At 40.3% G+C, this 19,699-nt stretch overlaps 1 protein-coding gene across 2 annotated transcripts in view; it reads left to right on the top strand.

The window, feature by feature from the left end:
* Window positions 1-19,699, top strand: part of LOC109888917 (membrane-associated guanylate kinase, WW and PDZ domain-containing protein 2) — a 260,612-nt gene that overhangs the window by 85,489 nt on the left and 155,424 nt on the right. For both annotated transcript variants that reach the window (XM_031823241.1, XM_031823242.1), the window contains exons 3-4: window positions 370-489; window positions 8,235-8,459. In XM_031823241.1, coding sequence (XP_031679101.1) covers window positions 370-489; window positions 8,235-8,459 — 345 coding nt within the window. The remainder of the gene's footprint in view (window positions 1-369; window positions 490-8,234; window positions 8,460-19,699) is intronic.

Below are 19,699 nucleotides of genomic sequence, written 5' to 3'. Positions count from 1 at the left end.
CTGAAAAAACAAAAGCTTATCCTATCTTCTCTTATAAACATACACCCAAGCCTAGTGTTTTGAAGGGCTCACATTCACGTATATTGGTTCACCACTACACATCTTTGTAAGTATGTATCCATTTAATCCTACTGCTTGGGTGGGCCTTAAAGCTCTCTTATTGCTTTCCAATCCATTTTGCGACAGCATACAATTATGAAATGGGTTTGGATTATTATCAGAAGTATGACTCTTCTTTCTCTCTCTCTGTCTCCTACTCTTCTCCTCAATGCTTGTGATCCCTCAATACTCACTCCTCCTGTTCCTCTGTGTCTGTAACGATTGATAATAAAGTAACGTTCTTCCTTTCTTCTTCTTCTCCCTCTGTAGGTACCACCAGGCTGCCAAAGGAGGGAGAGGTGCCGGGGGTGGACTATAACTTTGTGAGTGTGGAGCGCTTTATGGAACTGGAGAAAAGCGGAGCCCTGCTAGAGAGTGGAACCTATGAAGGTAAGTTCACTGACCATGACACTGATCCCTACGGCTATTCTAATCTAAATTGTGATATTGACATATCCAGATAGCAAAAAAACATGTTTTTATTGTTTACTCGTTTTTCGTCTGTCATGTTGCGGCTGCTTCCCAGGACCTACACACATCAAGCCCCATGTAGATTTTTCATATAAATCTATGTTTTCTGTATTATAGTATAACTTTTGCGCTAGCCGCTAATGCTACTCACTAACTAGCTAGCAAATATTATGGAGCTAGGGGGCAAATATATCTACCCAAATTTCACTCTAATACAGGCTGATACCAGTGGGATGTCAGCAAGTTGTTTGGGCAATGACATGTTCTGAATCAGAGAAGAATAGGCTATGCATATTCTAAAATCTTTGAATCAAACATCTACCGGTATTCAGATTTAATTAGGGTCTCCTGGGAAACAGTAATCAACACTTTGGTCCTATCTGGTTACAAAAACTCCTACTGTACCTGACTTTTTCATTTGTTATCATGCTAAACAACACCAACCTTAGAATAATCAAATCATATTGTATTAGGGTACCGGTACAGAGTCAATGTGCGTGGGCACTGGTTAGTCAAGGTTATTGAGGAGGTAATGTAGGAGTTATTAAAGTGATTATGCATAGATATTAACAGAGAGTAGCAGCGGCGAAAAAGAGAGAGGGGGGGGGGCAATGCAAATAGTCTGGGTAGCCATTTGATTAGATCTTCAGGAGTCTTATAGCTTGGGGGTAGAAGCTGTTTAGAAGTCTCTTGGACCTAGACTTGGTGCTCCTGTACCGCTTACCTTGCGGTAGCAGAGAGAACAGTCTATGACTAGGGTGGCTGGTGTCTTTGACAATTTTTAGGGCCTTCCTCTGACACAGTCATTCTATTCCTATGATTGCAACAGTTCCCCCAAGTATTTTTTATCCAATCGTAGGAAAAATCGCAATGAGCTTTTCTGCCCATATTGTGCAGACCTACTATCCAAAACACTGACCTCAACTGCTGTCATAAAGAAGGGCTATGGTTTTGTCTTGACATAAATAAGCATTTCATTCACAGTCCTAAGACAGTCCTCTATGGCTTGGGGTGGTCTAGTGGTCTAGGCTAGACCAGAACACATACAGTGCATTCAGAAAGTATTCAGACCCTGTGACTTTTTCCACATTTTGTTACTTTGCAGCCTTATTCTAAAATGAATTAAATAAATGTTCCCTCATCAATCTACATGCTGATGGGTTCAGATTTCTAAACTTTAAATATTGTTAATCATCAGTTATACTAGAGACATGAGGAGTGCCATAGTCTGGTTTATACATCAGAAGTTAATGGGTATCTGTAGGAGGAATGTATATGGTGGGGTCAATGGAGGTTGGATAGGAGCCAGGGGCCTTTGGGAGGTGCTGAGTAAAGGAGAGGCAATCACATGATTGCTGTCACCGATAATGGTGGAGAGCGTGAGGAAACGGGGGTCGAGGTCAGGTCACATTAAGGGAGAAGGAACAGTTTGTTGCCCGCATCACTTGACTTCCTGCCTAGTAATAAAGATGTAATGTAGAGTGAAGGAGGAGACTCCACCCAAATTAGGGTATTATATACTACCACTGTTGGAAATATGACTTTGTCTTATGCAGCTGTATGACTCAATGGGTATATAAACTTGGTTTAAGCTCTGTGATTTTTACTCGGTTCATTTAGAACTTAACAACGCAATACCCCATAATGACAAAGCGAAAACAGGTTGTTAGGCATTTTAGCAAATTTATAAAAATGTAAAATGATTCATAATAGCGCTTGATGGTTTTTGCGACTGCACTTGAAGAAATTGTCAAAGTTCTTGAAATGTTCTAGATTGACTGACCTTCATGTCTTAAAGTAATGATAGTAGGACTGGCATTTCTCTTTGCTTATTTGAGCTGTTCTTGCCATAATATGGACTTGGTATTTTATCAAATAGGGCTATCTTCTGTATACCACCCCTACCTTGTCACAACACAACTGATTGGCTCAAACGCATTAAGATGGAAAGAAATTCCACAAATTAAGGTTTAACAAGGCATTGAAATGCATTCCAGGTGACTACCTCATGAAGCTGGTTGAGAGAAAGCCAAGAGTGTGCAAAGCTGTCAAGGCAAAGGGTGGCTACATTGAAGGATCTCAAATATATTTTGATTTGTTTAACCTCGCACTGTTTTGGTTACTAAATGATTATATATGTGTTATTTCATAGTTGATGTCTTCACTATTATTCTACAATGTCGAAAACAGTACAAATAAAGAAAAACCCTGGAATGAGTAGGTGTGTCCAAACCTTTGACTAGTACTGTAGGTGTGCCAAGCTAGTAGCATCATACCCAAGAAGACTGTAATCACTGCCAAAGGTGCCTCAACAAAGTAGTGAGTAAAGGGTCTGAACACTTATCTACATGTTCATTTTTTATACATTAAATAAAATGTATAAAAACCTGTTTTTGCTTTGTCATTATGGGGAATTGTGTGTAGATTGAGGATTAAATTTTTTTTTTTTTAATCATAATAAAGCTATAATGTAACAAAATGTGGAAAAAGTCAAGGGGTCTGAATACTTTCTGAATGCACTGTATATACCGCTGCATCGTGAGTTGGATTCCGGACCACTTTCTGAAAGCGTCTCTTCCATCTTTTTACTTTGGTCTATCCTGTCCCCAAAAAATACAATATGAAAAAAACAAACTCACTTAAAAAGTCAGCACCCTGTGGTCCACGAACAGTCTGCTAATCAAACCCTGTCCACCTTAAATCACTTTTAGGAGAAAACAACAAGGCAAAAAGACATACAGTCCAGCTATTCATACCAGGATTGCTTAAATATGTAGGTGGGAGCAGATCTAATTCAGAAAAGATTGAACGGATGGTTCACTTTTTAGCTTATTATCGACATTCACAGGTTTGTTGTCGTCTCATCCAAAGTATCCAAAATCTCCTGTGTGGCATTTTTTAAGCATGTAGCAATGCTAGTTGAAATGGATTTAATCAGATAGCAAAAATATTACAACGGCCATGAAGATTGCACTTCCCCCTCGTGTTTTAATTTGCATTACACATTGAGATGTAAGAGATATGCACGCACACACACACACACACACACACACACACACACACAGCTACTGGCTAAGTGAACAACCAGATCGTCCATCTGTGGATTTCTGCCATGGTCTGAAGCCCGATTGCACAGCCTTGAATAGCATCAAACCCAAGACATACACTATAATATGTCATAATGCCAAGTGCACAAGTACAATGAAATGCATTTCTTGCTATCTCCAAACCCAACAATGCAGTAATCAATATCAATGTGGGACTGAAAATTACATAAGGTAGAACAAAAATACATGATAAATTAAAATAGCTCTATTCAGTTCCAATACCATATTTAAGATGTGTAGGGATACTGGAGTGAAAGAGGTTATCTACCAAGTTGAAGTCAGAAGATTACATACACTTAAGTTGGAGTCATTAAAACTTGTTTTTCAACCACTCCACAAATTTCTTGGTAACAAACTATAGTTTTTACAAGTCGGTTAGGACATCTGCTTTGTGTATGACACAAGTAATTTGTCCTACAATTGTTTACAGACAGATTATTTCACTTATAATTCACTGTATCACAATTCCAGTGGGTCAGAAGATTACAAACACTAAGTTGACTGTGCCTTTAAACAGCTTTAGAAGCTTCTGATAGGCTAATTGACATAATTTGAGTCAATTGGAGGTGTACATGTGGTTGTATTTCAAGACCTACCTTCAAACACAGTCCCTCTTTGCTTGACATTATGGGAAACCAAAACAAATCAGCCAAAACAAATTGTAGACCTCCACAAGGTCCATCCTTGGGAACAATTTGCAAATGCCTGAACGTACCACGTTCATCTGTACAAACAATAGAACGCAAGTATAAACACCATGGGACCACACAGCCGACATTCCGCTCAAGGAGACGCGTTCTGTCTCCTACTTTGGTACTTTGGTGCGAAAAGTGCAGATCAATCCCAGAACAACAGCAAAGGACCTTGTGAAGATGGAGGAAACGGGTACAAAAGTATCTAGATCCACAGTAAAAATAGTCATATATCGACATAACTTGAAAGGCCGCTCAGCAAGGAAAAGCCAATAGTTTAATAACACTTTAGAATTTCTGGGTTAACAATGTAAGAAATAATACATAAAAAAAAAATAACTGCATAGATTTCTAAGGACCTGAAGCAAGGCGACCATCTCTGTCGGCGCCATCTAACTGTTATGTAAATGGCTGCTGGCCTCACGGTAATTGACAGTTCGTTTTGGTTTAGATTATTAATTCGAACATTAAAAAAAACAAGCACACATTAAACTTATAAGCCATACATGCACATGAATAAAATCATTGAGGATAACAAAGTCTGGGACTTATTTCCATTGTGATCCTCTTGAGACAATATGACTAGACAAGATCGAACACAGTATGGCACTGAAATAATAAAACAAAAACATAAAAGAACATCATCTATCTCATCATTCCAGTTACATCACAGGGGTTATTCATATGGGCACAGAGGACATCAAACATATTTTTACTTTATTTATTTATTTGACTTTTTAAAACATTTTTTACATATTAACATGAACAGGTTTAGCATGTCAATGCCTCCACACATACAAGCAGCTGATGTGCTCATTTGGAGCATCTACATAATTCTAAAAAATGTAATCAATTTAATATACACCATCACAATCCGTAATTTATTTTTAGCTGGCCTAAAGAAACATGATGATATGAGGAAAATGTATTTCAGAAGAACAGAATATGAGTCGGCCTATGTTATCTGCCTATGCACCATGCCATAGGCTGTAGACTGGTAAATTTAGTCCCATGCCATTATTTGAGTTACATGGTATACGTAAGAATAATATAATTGAACTTAGCTTATTGAAATAGAAAGGATATTTTCCCATTCCGGAGCGGGTGTGCCTACGAAGTGGCTATTTTGAGCGTAAAAGTTATAATTTAAAACAGGTTCTCTACGCTAGATTAAGATTGATTTGGCAATTTTGGTTGTGTTGATACAAACCCTGAAAATGTCTTAGAAATCAAAAAATATATGGGCTGCATGATGCGACTACAGGCTATTGAGGATTTGAGAAAGTCTCAAAAAAGCTTGTGCTCTGTTCCTTGCTTCAGGCTCCTCACGCTGTTCTTTCATCAAATTATCATATTTTCACCCATCAGGCTATTCTCAATTGAATCTCGTCTTTACTACATGTTCAATTAGATTCGATCTAGAATGACCCATTATGAAATGGGCAGGAACAGGGGCAGGCGGAAAAAAGACAAATAGCGAATGGAGGCTGCTTTCAGCAGTTCGTTTTTCGATCATGCCAGTAGGCTATTCCGGTTTTAAAGTAGAGCATTTGTTTAATATTAGCAGCTGAGAAATAAATATAGTAGCAACTGGGATCCTCCTCTTTTTATTGGCAACCATCAAAACTCCACAATCACACGGGAATGCATATAGAAATGTCTGGCTTATAAGAACACCATGCTCACTCTGTGCCCTTGAGAAAGGAATGAAGGAGCGAGAGGAGATGGAAACACATGGTGGCACGATATTCTGTTTCTAAAGGTAATGTGTCAGCCTATTTATTATGAAAATATATAAAATGCCCTATTACTAAATCCAATACAAATTCACTGTAATTGTAGGCTAACTCTGTAAGCCACCCTGCACAATCAATGAACCAACAGCTTTGCCAAGGCCTGTATGTTCTCTCCCAGACTCATGGATAAAAGTTTGGAGCTTAAGGTAAAAGTCCATCCAGTATGCATAATAATACAGTCCACACTCAAATGCGATTACTAGAATGTATTTACTTTTGGAGTATAGGCTAGACCAATTATAAAAATAAATAAAAAATGTGCCATGTACAATAGGCCTGAGTGGTAGGCTATGTATTGTATAATGGCGCAATCATTATTTTAATTACTTTTTTAATGGGCTTGGGCTCATATATAAACCTATGCATAAGCTCGAATATGGTATGGGTGTTTTGAATTAATCATCACCTTAGAAAGCGCTGTCCATTTCCTTGTGTTTGGCTTTGAAACAACATCAACAATGACCATGTTTTCCACTCAGTGGTTGAACTTCTTTCTTCAAATTGATCAATCATCAAGGTGAGCTTAAAAAGCATGATACTGTTTTGATAACAAGTTTTTGATGTGATTTACAAAGGCATTTGCATTGATGTCAGAGTGGTTAGAGGGACAATAGAGCGCTGAGTAGCAGGCAATTCGCGACCTGATGGTCGTTATAAAATTGGGGACTACCAACACATGTCCAGAGTGCATAAGAGGAGTGTACCGTGATTCAATGGTCACGTGGAATTTGACTGCGGTTATGACTCATGACTGCCAGTGTGAGGTATTACGGTCACCGCACCAGCCCAAGTTCAAATCAGGTTAAGAGCTGCTTAGGGGGGAAGTGACACTGTTAACCAAGCAGTGTGACGTCTGTCACATTTGAAGATCTGTTACGTGGAAGGAATATGTAGGATGCTCCACCACTACACTGCTTATACATATACAGACAGGTTAGAGAGATGTATATGTGAAGGGATGTACAGTATGAAGCTTTATCTCAAACTCAGGGCATTTGGTGTGTGTGAGTGAGTGTATGTGTTTGCAGGTCCGTGTGTGTGTGTGTGGAGGGAGACAGAAGGCTTTCTCACAGCCTGCAATTAAAGGCTTCTCCTGCTTGGATAAAAGGAATCAAATGCAACTGCTACGGCTGTGTTTAATCTGTCTCTCTCTCTTGCTCTCTCTGATCTCTGTCCCTCTTCTCACTTCTTTATTCTGCTATTTCTCTCCTTTTCTTACTCATTATCTTTCGCTCTCTCTCATATTGAAGAGATAATGACATAAGACGTCTCTGGCTCGCTCTCAATATTTAATCATAAATGTATTTCCCCTGACAGAGGAATATTTCATGTACAGATAAAATAAACATCACCACCTTATTGTGCTTCAAAAGTTAAATATCATGAGTAAAAAAAATCTACCTTGTCAAAACATACAGAACTCAGCCATACATTTACTGTTGCATGTCAGTCAAAGGTAGCTGTGCTTGTCCATGCTGAATCTCTCATGTCCTTACTTGAGCTCTCTCCATCACCCTCAGCTTTAAACTCTGAACAGAGCCCTGTTGTGTGGCACACAGTTACCCCATGCTCTCTCTATCTCTCTCATCCAGGACCTATATACTAACCCAAGCCATAAGACTGCTGAACATCTAAACTAATCAAATGTAGCACCCCTCCCCCCTCTCAGATTATAATCTATGTATAGTCACTTTGCAAATTACCTCGATTAATCTGTACCCCCGCACATTGACTTTGTACCGGTACCCCCTGTATATAGCCTCGTTATTTTTATGTATATTTCTTGTGTTACTTTTTGATTGATTGGATTTTTTAAATTTAAGTTAATTTAGTAAATATTTTATTTACTCTATTTCTTGAACTGCATTGTTGGTTAAAGGCTTGTAACTAAGCATTTCGGCGCTTGTGACAAATAAAAAGCGATTTGATTTGATTTCGATGTGCCCTGTCGATTAATAAATGTATTGGATCGGTGGAGCAATAGTCTGCGGCAACCTCTATTTTTGTGTTTTGAGTTCCACTGGCCCGCACCTCACTACCTCAATGTGCATTTGTTTTCCTTTCTCCAGAGAACTTGTACGGTACTCCCAAGCCCCCAGCCGAGCCCAGTCCGGCGGCCCCTCCCTTGAATGTGAGTGAGGCGCTGCTGCCCGGAGCCTGGCCCAGCGCCCAGGGCAAGAGGAAGAGGAACCAGTCGGTTAGCAACATGGAGCAGCGAGCCAGCCTGGAGCTGCCTGAGGAGGAGGACTGCAGCCCTCCCGTGGTCAACGAGAATGGCGTGGCCATCACGCCAGGTGAGGAACGTTTAACTGAGCTCTGTACTATTCTAGTCCTATTCTTAATTTCACTAAACACACAAACATACAGTGGTAGCAAAATACCTATATGAAAATAATTATGAAAATCAAATAATAATCTTGTATGGCAGAAAAGTCTTTTTACAAACATCTAAAGTAATCTAAAAAGTCACAAGGTAAGATTTAGCATTTTTGGCTTTATAGGTCATTGGTGTATTTGTATATTTTAACTGCATTCGGAAAGTTTTCAGACACCTTGACTTTTTCCAATTTTGTTACGTTAGTCTTATTAAAATTGTTATTAAAATGTCGTTTTCCCTCATCAATCTACACACAATACCCCATAATGACAAAGCAAAAACAGGTTTTACAAGTATTCAGATGCTTTATTCACACACAAATATTAGCATATAATATATATATATATATATATATATATATATATATATATATATTATATATATATTATATATATTATATATATATATATATATATATTATATATATTATATATATATATATATATATATATATATATATATATATATATATATATATATATATATATATATATATATATATATATATATATATATATATATATAATATATATATAATATATATATAATATATAATATATATACATATATATACATATATATACATATATACATACATATATACATACATACATACACAGTATATTTATACAGTTGAAGGCAGAAGTTTACATACACTTAGGTTGGAGTCATTAAAACTCGTTTTTCAACCACTCCACAAATGTCTTGTTAACGAACTATAGTTTTGGCAAGTCGGTTAGGACATCTACTTTGTGCATGACACAAGTAATTTTCCCAACAATTGTTTACAGACAAATTATTTCACTTATAATTCACTGTATCACAATTCCAGTGGGTCAGAAGATTACATATACTAAGTTGACTATGCCTTCAAACAGCTTGGGAAATTCCAGAACATTATGTAATCATTTGAGCCAATTGGAGGTGTGGTTCATCCTTGGGAGAAATTTACAGACACCTGAAGGTACCACGATCATCTGTACAAACAATAGTACGCAAGTATAAACCCCATGGGACCACGCAGCCGTCAAACCGCTCAGGAAGGAGATGCGTTCTGTTTCTTAGAGGTGAATGTACTTTGGTGTGAAAAGTGCAAATCAATCCCAGAACAACAGCAAAGGACCTTGTGAAGATGCTGGAGGAAACAGGTACAAAAGTATCTATATCCACAGTGGAACGAGTCCTATATCGACATATCCTGAAAGGCCGTTCAGCATGGAAAAGCCACAGCTCCAAAACCGCCATAGAAAAGCCAGACAATGGTTTGCAACTGCACATAGGGACAAAGATCGTACTTTTAGGAGAAATGTCCTCTGGTCTGATGAAACAAAATTAGAACTGTTTGGCCATAATGACCATCGTTATGTTTGGAGGGGAGGAGGCTTGCAAGTCGAAGAACACCATCCCAACCGTGAAAGCACAGGGGTTGCAGCATCATGTTGTGGGGGTGCTTTGCTGCAGGAGGGACTGGTGCACTTCACAAATAGATGGCTTCATTAGGCAGGAAAATTATGTGGATATGTTGAAGCAACATCTCAAGACATCAGCAGGAAGTTAAAGCTTGGTCACAAATGGGTCTTCCAAATGGACAATGACCCCAAGCATACTTCCAAGTTGTGGCAAAATGGCTTAAGGACAACAAAGTCAAGCTATTGGAGTGGCCATCACAAAGCTCTGACCTCAATCCTATCGAACATTTGTGGGCAGAACTGAAAAGGCGTGTGCGAGCAAGGAGGCCTTACAAACCTGACTCCGTTACACCCGCTCTGTCAGGTGGAATGGGACAAAATTCACCCAACTTATTGTGGGAAGCTTGTGGAAGGCTACCCGAAATGTTTGACTCAAGTTAAACAATTTAAAGGCAATGCTACCGAATACTAATTGAGTGTATGTAAACTTCTGACCCACTGGGAATGTGATGAAAGAAATAAAAGCTGAAATAAATAATTCTCTCTACTATTATTCTGACATTTCACATTCTTAAAATAAAGTGGTGATCCTAACTGACCTAAAACAGGGAATCTTTACATGGATTAAATGTCAGGAATTGTGATAAACTGAGTTTAAATGTATTTGGCTAAGGTGTATGTAAACTTCCGACTTCAACTGTATATACAACTATATACACACTACTATTCAAATGTTTGGGGTCACTTAGAAATGTCCTTGTTCTTGATAGAAAAGCACATTTTTTGTCCTTTAAAATAACATAAAAGTGATCCAGTGTAGACAGTGTAGACATCGTTAATGTTGTAAATGACTATTGTACCTGGATACGGCAGATTTTTAATGGCATGTCTACATAAGCGTACAGAGGCCCATTGTCAGCAACCATCACTCCTGTGTTCAATGGCACATTGTGTTAGCTATCCAAGTTCATAATTTTAAAAGGCTAATTGATCAATAGAAAACCCTTTTGCAATTATGTTAGCACAACTGAAAACTGTTGTCCTGATTAAAAAAGCAATACATCTGGTCCTTTAGACTAGTTGAGTATCTGGAGCATCAGCATTTGTGGGTTCGATTACAGGCTCAAAATGGCCAGAAAAAAATGGCCAGAAACAAACAACTTTCTTCTGAAACTTGTCAGTCTATTCTTGTTCTGAGAAATGAAGCCGGAAGTGTGAGATATTACCAAGAAACTGAAGATCTCGTACAACGCTGTGTACTACTCCCTTCACAGAACAGTGCAAACTGGCTCTAACCAGAAGAGGAGTGGGAGGCCCCTGTTCATTTTTTTTACCTTTATTTAACTAGGCAAGTCAGTTAAGAACAAATTCTTATTTTCAATGACGGCCTAGGAACAGTGGGTTAACTGCCTGTTTAGGGGCAGAACGACAGATTTGTACCTTGTCAGCTCAGGGATCTGAACTTGCAACCTTCCGGTTACTAGTCCAACGCTCTAACCACTAGGCTACCCTGCCGCCCCGGGAGGCCCGTGTACAACTGAGCAAGAGGACAAGTACATTAGAATGTCTAGTTTGAGAAACAGACTCATCACAAGTCCTCAACTGGCAGCTTCATTAAATAGTACCCGCAGAAACACTGGTCTCAACATCTGAGCTGTTCTTGCCATAATATGGACTTGGTCTTTTAACAAATAGGGCTATCTTTTGTAAACCACCAATACCTTGTCACCACACAACTAATTGGCTCAAACGCATTAAGAAGGAATGAAATTCCACATATTAAGGTTTAACAAGGCACACCTGTTAATTGAATTGCAGGTTACTACCTCGTGAAGCTGGTTGAGAGAATGTCAAGAGTGTGCAAAGCTGTCACCAAGGAAAGGGGTGGCTACTTCGAAGAATCTCATATAAAATATATTTAGATTTTTAACACTGTTTTGGTTAGTACAATGTTCCTTATATGTTATTTTATAGTTTTGATGTCTTCACTATTATTCTACAATGTAGAAAATAGTAAAAATAAAGAAAAACCCTGGATTGAGTAGGTGTCCAAACTTTTGACAGGTACTGTATATTTGTTATATATATTTTTATAAAATATAATTGTTACTTTTGAGTTTCGTGTATAAGTTGTATATACATTATATACAAAATTATATACACATTTTTATATAATGTTTTATTTCAGGTATGACTTTCCACAGTTAGAAAACATGCATTTTATAAAAAGTTTATAATACTATTTTATTTATTTATTGTTTTTATAATATGTACGCAACAAGGATGATTGCCTTTGGTAAATATTTCCCTGAAGTGCCGTATAGTGCCTTCCAAAATACAGCTAGATTGAGAAATAGGCCTACTGTATGGAGGCCATGTTCAAAATAACGGTCCAGTGTTTCCAGATTTGTATGAAATATGACCTATAATTAATTACAATATGAGTAAAATAGTTTTAGTCCCCCCCCCCCCAAACATGTTAATTAAGAATGTTAAAAGGCAGCTTTTCTGTGTTTGTACACCACAGAATGGTGAGGGCATATACCGGTCATAAAAAATATTAATGCAAGTAGCCTGCTGATTGGCTAGCTCATCATCATCGTCTATGAGGAAATAGCAAGCCTGTCTGTTTGAGATACAAGTTTGAGGTGGTTTAAAAATATAGATATTTTCATTTCTTCCAATTTATGCTTTCCCCACAAATACGAGAACATCATTTGGGTATGAGTTGAGAGAATATCAACTTTTAAAGTGAGATTTTCACTGACAGTTATTTTAACATTCTACGGTATATCCTATTAGAGGCAAACAGCAGAAGGTATACTTTTGGGTGTCCTGGGTTACTTCCTTTAACTTAGCTTAACTTTGTTGTACTATTATTATTATTTGAATTATGAATAGAATGTGAATTTTAAGTTGAACGACTTACATGATCGTTCCATAATGTCCATTCTCGTTTCTATTAAAAAATATCCATTAAGCTTACATTCCGCTCCTTATTCTTGGACATGGGACGCAGCTCAGAGATTTTTGTGTTGATAGCTGAGCCGAAGTTAACTGGAAGGGTGCTTGGCTACTTCTGGAGAGTAGCCCCTATGGTATAAAATAAATTAAGTAAACACTTACAATAAAGGATGAAAGTAAGTAAATGTACAAAGGCCTATATTCCTGTTAGCATTTTGATTTGTTTTTAAATTGACTGTAGCTGGCGTCCAGCTTTGTTTTCTCTAGCGGCTGATGGTGTGGTCCACTCCACTTTGACATCCCCGGAGGTTGATCACCAGCAAGAGCTCCACGGGATATACAGCCGTGATCAATGTCCATACAAAGGATGAGGCAGAGTTGGCATTTATAGCATAGGCCCAGGCCAGCTTGTCAACAAACACCCCTGTCCCTGGGGGGGGGGGGGTTCAACCTATTTAAACAGGGAAACAGGGATGTTTTTGTATTTAATTTTTTCATAAAATAAAATATGCAATATAATTTTTTGGGGTTTGAATGTGTGGAAATAGATGAATGCCCCTTTAAAATCAGTCACAGGAACCGGAGATAAGGGGTAGGGGCCGACGCAGGACTGGAGAGGGCGGAGCTGGGTTGTGCAGAGCCAGACGCAGGGTTGGAGAGAGCATAGCTGGGTTGTACTGAGCCAGGTGCAGGGCTGTAGAGGGAAAGGCTAGGTAGTGAAAGAGAAGCCATTTTACCTAGTTTCCTCACATATATGAGGAGGCACAGGCACATCTAAACTCAGCAAAAAAAAGAAACGTCCCTTTTTCAGGACCCTGTCTTTCAACGATAATTCCTAAAAATCCAAATAACTTCACAGATCTTCATTGTAAAGGGTATAAACACTGTTTCCCATGCGTGTTCATTAACCTCTCTGGGATAGGGGGCAGTATTTTCACGTCCGGATGAAAATCGTGCCCAAAGTAAAGCCTGCTACTCAGTCCCAGAAGCTAGGATATGCATGTTATGAGTAGATTTGGGTAGAAAACACTCTGAAGTTTCTAAAACTGTTTGAAATATGTCTGTGAGTAAAACAGAACTGATTTGGCAGGCGAAACCCCAAGCACAATCCTTCCAGAGAAAATGTTTTTGAGGTCAATCTGTTTTCCATCTGTTTGAAATGTTTGGACCAAGATTACAGGTAATTTATTAGATCATTTGTACTCATGTTGGACGAGTTGGAACCGGTGTTTTTCTGAATCAAACGTGCCAAATAAATGTACATTTTGGGGATATAACAACGGAATTAATCGAACAAAAGGACCATTTGTGATGTTTATGGGACATATTGGAGTGCCAACAGAAGAAGAACTTCAAAGTTAAGGCATGAATTATATCGTTATTTCTGAGTTTTGTGTCGCGCCTGGCGAGTTGAAATATGATTGGCATGTGTTTGTTTGATGGGGTGCTGTCCTCAGATAATAGCATGGTTTGCTTTTGCCGTAAAGCCTTATTGAAATCTGACACAGTGGCTGGATTAACAAGAAGTTAAGCTTTATTTTGGTTAAATGTTTCTAATAATTTAATTTGAATTTGGCGCTCTGCCGTTTCCCCGGATGTTGTCAAATCGATCCCGCTAAGGGGATTTGATCCATAAGAAGTGTTAATGAACATGCACTTGTGGAACGGTCATTAAGACACAAACAGCTTACACACGGTAGGCAATTAAGGCCACAGTTATGAAAACTTAGGACACTAAAAGAGGCCTTTCTACTGACTCTGAAAAAGGAAAGGAAAGATGCCCTGGGTCCCTGCTCATCTGTGTGAACGTGCCTTAAGCATGCTGCAGGGAGGCAAGAGGACTGCAGATGTGGCCAGGGCAATAAATTGCAATGACCATACTGTGAGACGCCTAAGACAGTGCTACAGGGAGACAGGACAGACAGCTGATCGTCATTTGGAGGTGGAGGGTCAAATCAAATCATCAAATCAAATTTTATTTGTCACATACACATGGTTAGCAGATGTAAATGCGAGTGTCGCGAAATGCTTGTGCTTCTAGTTCCAACAATGCAGTAATAACCAACGAGTAATCTAGCTAACAATTCCAAAACTACTACCTTAAACACACAAGTGTAAAGGGATAAAGAATATGTACATAAAGATATATGAATGAGTGATGGTACAGAGCGGCATAGGCAAGATGCAGTAGATGGTATCGAGTACAGTATATACATATGAGTATGTAAACAAAGTGGCATAGTTTAAAGTGGCTAGTGATACATGTATTACATAAAGATGCAGTAGATGATATAGAGTACAGTATATAAGTATACATATGAGATAAATAATGTGGGGTATGTAAACATTACATTAAGTAGCATTGTTTAAAGTGGCTAGTGATATATTTTCCATCAATTCCCATTATTAAAGTGGCTGGAGTTGAGTCAGTGTGTTGGCAGCAGCCACTCAATGTTAGTGGTGGCTGTTTAACAGTCTGATGGCCTTGAGATAGAAGCTGTTTTTCAGTCTCTCGGTCCCAGCTTTGATGCACCTGTACTGACCTCGCCTTCTGGATGATAGCGGGGTGAACAGGCAGAGGCTCGGGTGGTTGTTGTCCTTGATGATCTTTATGGCCTTCCTGTGACATCGGGTGGTGTAGGTGTCCTGGAGGGCAGGTAGTTTGCCCCCGGTGATGCGTTGTGCAGACCTCACTACCCTCTGGAGAGCCTTACGGTTGTGGGCGGAGCAGTTGCCGTACCAGGCGGTGATACAGCCCGACAGGATGCTCTCGATTGTGCATCTGTAGAAGTTTGTGAGTGCTTTTGGTGACAGGCTGAATTTCTTCAGCCTCCTGAGGTTGAAGAGGCGCTGCTGTGCCTTCTTCACGATGCTGTCTGTGTGGGTGGACCAATTCAGTTTGTCTGTGATGTGTACGCCGAGGAACTTAAAACTTTCTCCACTACTGTTCCATCGATGTGGATAGGGGGGTGTTCCCTCTGCTGTTTCCTGAAGTCCACAATCATCTCCTTAGTTTTGTTGACGTTGAGTGTGAGGTTATTTTCCTGACACCACACTCCGAGGGCCCTCACCTCCTCCCTGTAGGCCGTCTCGTCGTTGTTGGTAATCAAGCCTACCACTGTTGTGTCGTCCGCAAACTTGATGATTGAGTTGGAGGCGTGCGTGGCCACGCAGTCGTGGATGAACAGAGAGTACAGGAGAGGGCTCAGAACGCACCCTTGTGGGGCCCCAGTGTTGAGGATCAGCAGGGTGGAGATGTTGTTACCTACCCTCACCACCTGGGGGCGGCTCGTCAGGAAGTCCAGTACCCAGTTGCACAGGGCGGGGTTGAGACCCAGGGTCTCGAGCTTGATGACGAGTTTGGAGGGTACTATGGTGTTAAATGCTGAGCTGTAGTCGATGAACAGCATTCTCACATAGGTATTCCTCTTGTCCAGATGGGTTAGGGCAGTGTGCAGTGTGGTTGAGATTGCATCGTCTGTGGACCTATTTTGGCGGTAAGCAAATTGGAGTGGGTCTAGGGTGTCAGGTAGGGTGGAGATGATATGGTCCTTGACTCGCTTAACTCAGTTACCTTAGCTTTCTTGGGAACAGGAACAATGGTGGCCCTCTTGAAGCATGTGGGAACAGCAGACTGGGATAGGGATCGATTGAATATGTCCGTAAACACACCAGCCAACTGGTCTGCGCATGCTCTGAGGGTGCGGCTGGGGATGCTGTCTGGTTCTGCAGCCTTGCGAGGGTTAACACGTTTAAATGTTTTACTCACCTCGGCTGCAGTGAAGGAGAGTCCGCATGTTTTGGTTGCGGGCCGTGTCAGTGGCACTGTATTGTCCTCAAAGCGGGCAAAAAAGTGATTTAGTCTGCCTGGGAGCAAGGCATCCTGGTCTGTGACTGGGCTGGTTTTCTTTTTGTAATCCGTGATTGACTGTAGACCCTGCCACATACCTCTTGTGTCTGAGCCATTGAATTGCGATTCTACTTTGTCTCTAGACTGACGCTTAGCTTGTTTGATTGCCTTGTGGAGGGAATAGCTACACTGTTTGTATTCGGTCATGTTTCCGGTCACCTTGCCCTGATTAAAAGCAGTGGTTCGCGCTTTCAGTTTCGCGCGAATGCTGCCATCAATCCACGGTTTCTGGTTTGGGAATGTTTTAATCATTGCTATGGGAACGTCATCTTCAATGCACGTTCTAATGAACTCGCTCACCGAATCAGCGTATTTGTCAATGTTGTTGTCTGACGCAATACGAAACATATCCCAGTCCACGTGATGGAAGCAGTCTTGGAGCGTGGAATCAGATTGGTCGGACCAGCGTTGAACAGACCTCAGCGTGGGAGCTTCTTGTTTTAGCTTCTGTCTGTAGGCAGGGAGCAACAAAATGGAGTCGTGGTCAGCTTTTCCGAAAGGAGTGCCGGGGGAGTGCCTTATATGCATCGCGGAAGTTAGAATAGCAATGATCCAAGGTTTTACCAGCCGTCATGGTCTGGGGCGTTGTGTCACAGCATCATCGGACTGAGCTTGTTGTCATTGCAGGCAATCTCAACGCTGTGCGTTAGAGGGAAGACATCCTCCTCCCTCATGTGGTACCCTTCCTGCAGGCTCATCCTGACGTGACCCTCCAGCACAACAATGCCACCAGCCATACTGCTCATTCTGTGCGTGATTTCCTGCAAGACAGGAATGTCAGTGTTCTGCCATGGCCAGCGAAGAGCCCGGATCTCAATCCCATTGAGCACGTCTGGGACCTGTTGGATCGGAGGTTGAGGGCTAGGGCTAGGGCCACCACCCCCCCCCCCCCCCCAGAAATGTCTGGGAACTTGCAGGTGCCTTAGTGGAAGAGTGGGGTAACATCTCCCAGCAAGAACTGGCAAATTTGGTACAGCTGGTGGCTACACCAGATACTGACAGTTACTTTTGATTTTGACCCCCTCTTTGTTCAGGGACACATTATTCAATTTCCGTTAGTCACATGTCTGTGGAACTTGTTCAGTTTATGTCTCAGTTGTTGAATCTTGTTATGTTCATATAAATATTTACACATGTTAAGTTTGCTGAAAATAAACGCAGTTGACAGCGAGAGGACGTTTCTTTTTTTGCTGAGTTTACATGTAGAACATATTGATTAGATTGAAGATGGGTTTAGTAGTGAAATAACATATTTCATGCAACTGCAAATATGAAAACCTTATAGTTTCTGTGAATATAAGACGAAACAGCCAGCCTTGTTCAGCTCATTTATCGACACTGGCAAACATGCCTCACACAAGCATTACTACAATAGTGATATATGGGTGGACATTGATGTTCAAATTAAAGGACTGACTGGTTTATAGCATCACAGAGACATCAAGCGGGTCCAACAAATTGTCCAACAAACTGTGGGGGGTCCTAGGGGTAAAACATTATTACTAGTCATGGTGTCCGTTAGCTTTCAACACTGAATAAGGGGGAAGCCTATTTTTTAAAATCACATTTAAGCGGCACAGACGCTGGTTTTTGCCTCTGTTTAGCCCAGTGGATAAGAGTCAAGATTATTGCTCAGTATTGAAGAACCATCTCCTTCCATGTGTCATTCTGCTGTTTCAGTTCAAAGTTTTCCTGTTTAAGTTTGGAGATCTCCTGCTCCAATTTGTCAACTCTGTTCGTGACCTTAATGCTGTCTGATGACTGATACTGTTTTAGGAATGTCTTCAGCTGATGTCTTCATTGTCACCTTTGATTTCTGGGTATCATATGAATGACAATATGAGTCAATGACAAATGCTGACAATCACTGTTCATTGAACACAGGAGGGACAATTTTGTAGCGGTAATACAATGTAAATGAGCCTTACCTTTGGCTGCTGCAAAGGGGTCGGGTAATCTATGTCAGTTGAGTCGTCTGACTCTTCTCCTAATTTTTGGGTTGGGTAAAAAATGTCCTCTTGCTCTGCTTGGGAGCCTGGAGTTGGACATCGGTATCTCTGGCGAGTGAATTAATCTTGCTTGTTGTGTGGAATCAGTTGTCTGAAACAAATACAAGGTAGAAGAAGACATTTACCAGAGTTAGGGTCATGGGTTAGGCTCAATTCTTTCCCAATGTAAATGCCTGGCATAACTGTAGCGTGGAGGGTTGACTAATATGAGGGAGTGGGAAACCTAGTCAGTTGTACAACTGAATAAATTCAACTTAAATGTGTTTTCCACATTTAACCCAACCCCTCTGAATCAGTGAGGTGCTGAGGGCTGCCTTAATCTACAGCCACGACATCGGCATCCGGGGAGCAGTTATTGTTGGAGGTTAAACTGCCTTGCCCTGGGGCAGAATGACAGATTTGTACCTAGTCAGCTCGGGAATCAATCCAGCAACCTTTCTGTTACTGGCCCATCGCCTCCATCTACAGACCAACACCCATGCAATGGAACTCTTATTTTTGTGCCTGACCAAATACAATGTGTGTATGGGTGGTGGTTCACATCATGTTATTACCTAACCTGTTACCATTGGAATATTCTATATCCTTATTAACTTGGATTTTTTTTTAAATCTAGTCTTTTAACTTTAGCCAGCTATATTCTCATAAATGCTGGGGGAAGCTTTGCCCTGGAAATGGGTGTCTCTGTTGTTCCACTCTGTGAAAGACATACAGACTACAATAGCAGTGTCAAACGGTATAACTTAAAACCATGCATATCTGAAGGATGAGATTTCTACTTACTGCTGACAAAAATTACATTGCTATATAATGGGGCCACCTTCCTGGCGGCTTCATCCCGACTCCACTCAATTATGGTGGGATA

The sequence above is a fragment of the Oncorhynchus kisutch genome, linkage group LG4 (assembly GCF_002021735.2).
Source record: "Oncorhynchus kisutch isolate 150728-3 linkage group LG4, Okis_V2, whole genome shotgun sequence".
In the NCBI taxonomy this organism is placed as follows: domain Eukaryota; kingdom Metazoa; phylum Chordata; class Actinopteri; order Salmoniformes; family Salmonidae; genus Oncorhynchus; species Oncorhynchus kisutch.
Note: the sequence above shows the minus strand (reverse complement) of the source record. Positions and strands in the feature narration are given on the sequence as shown.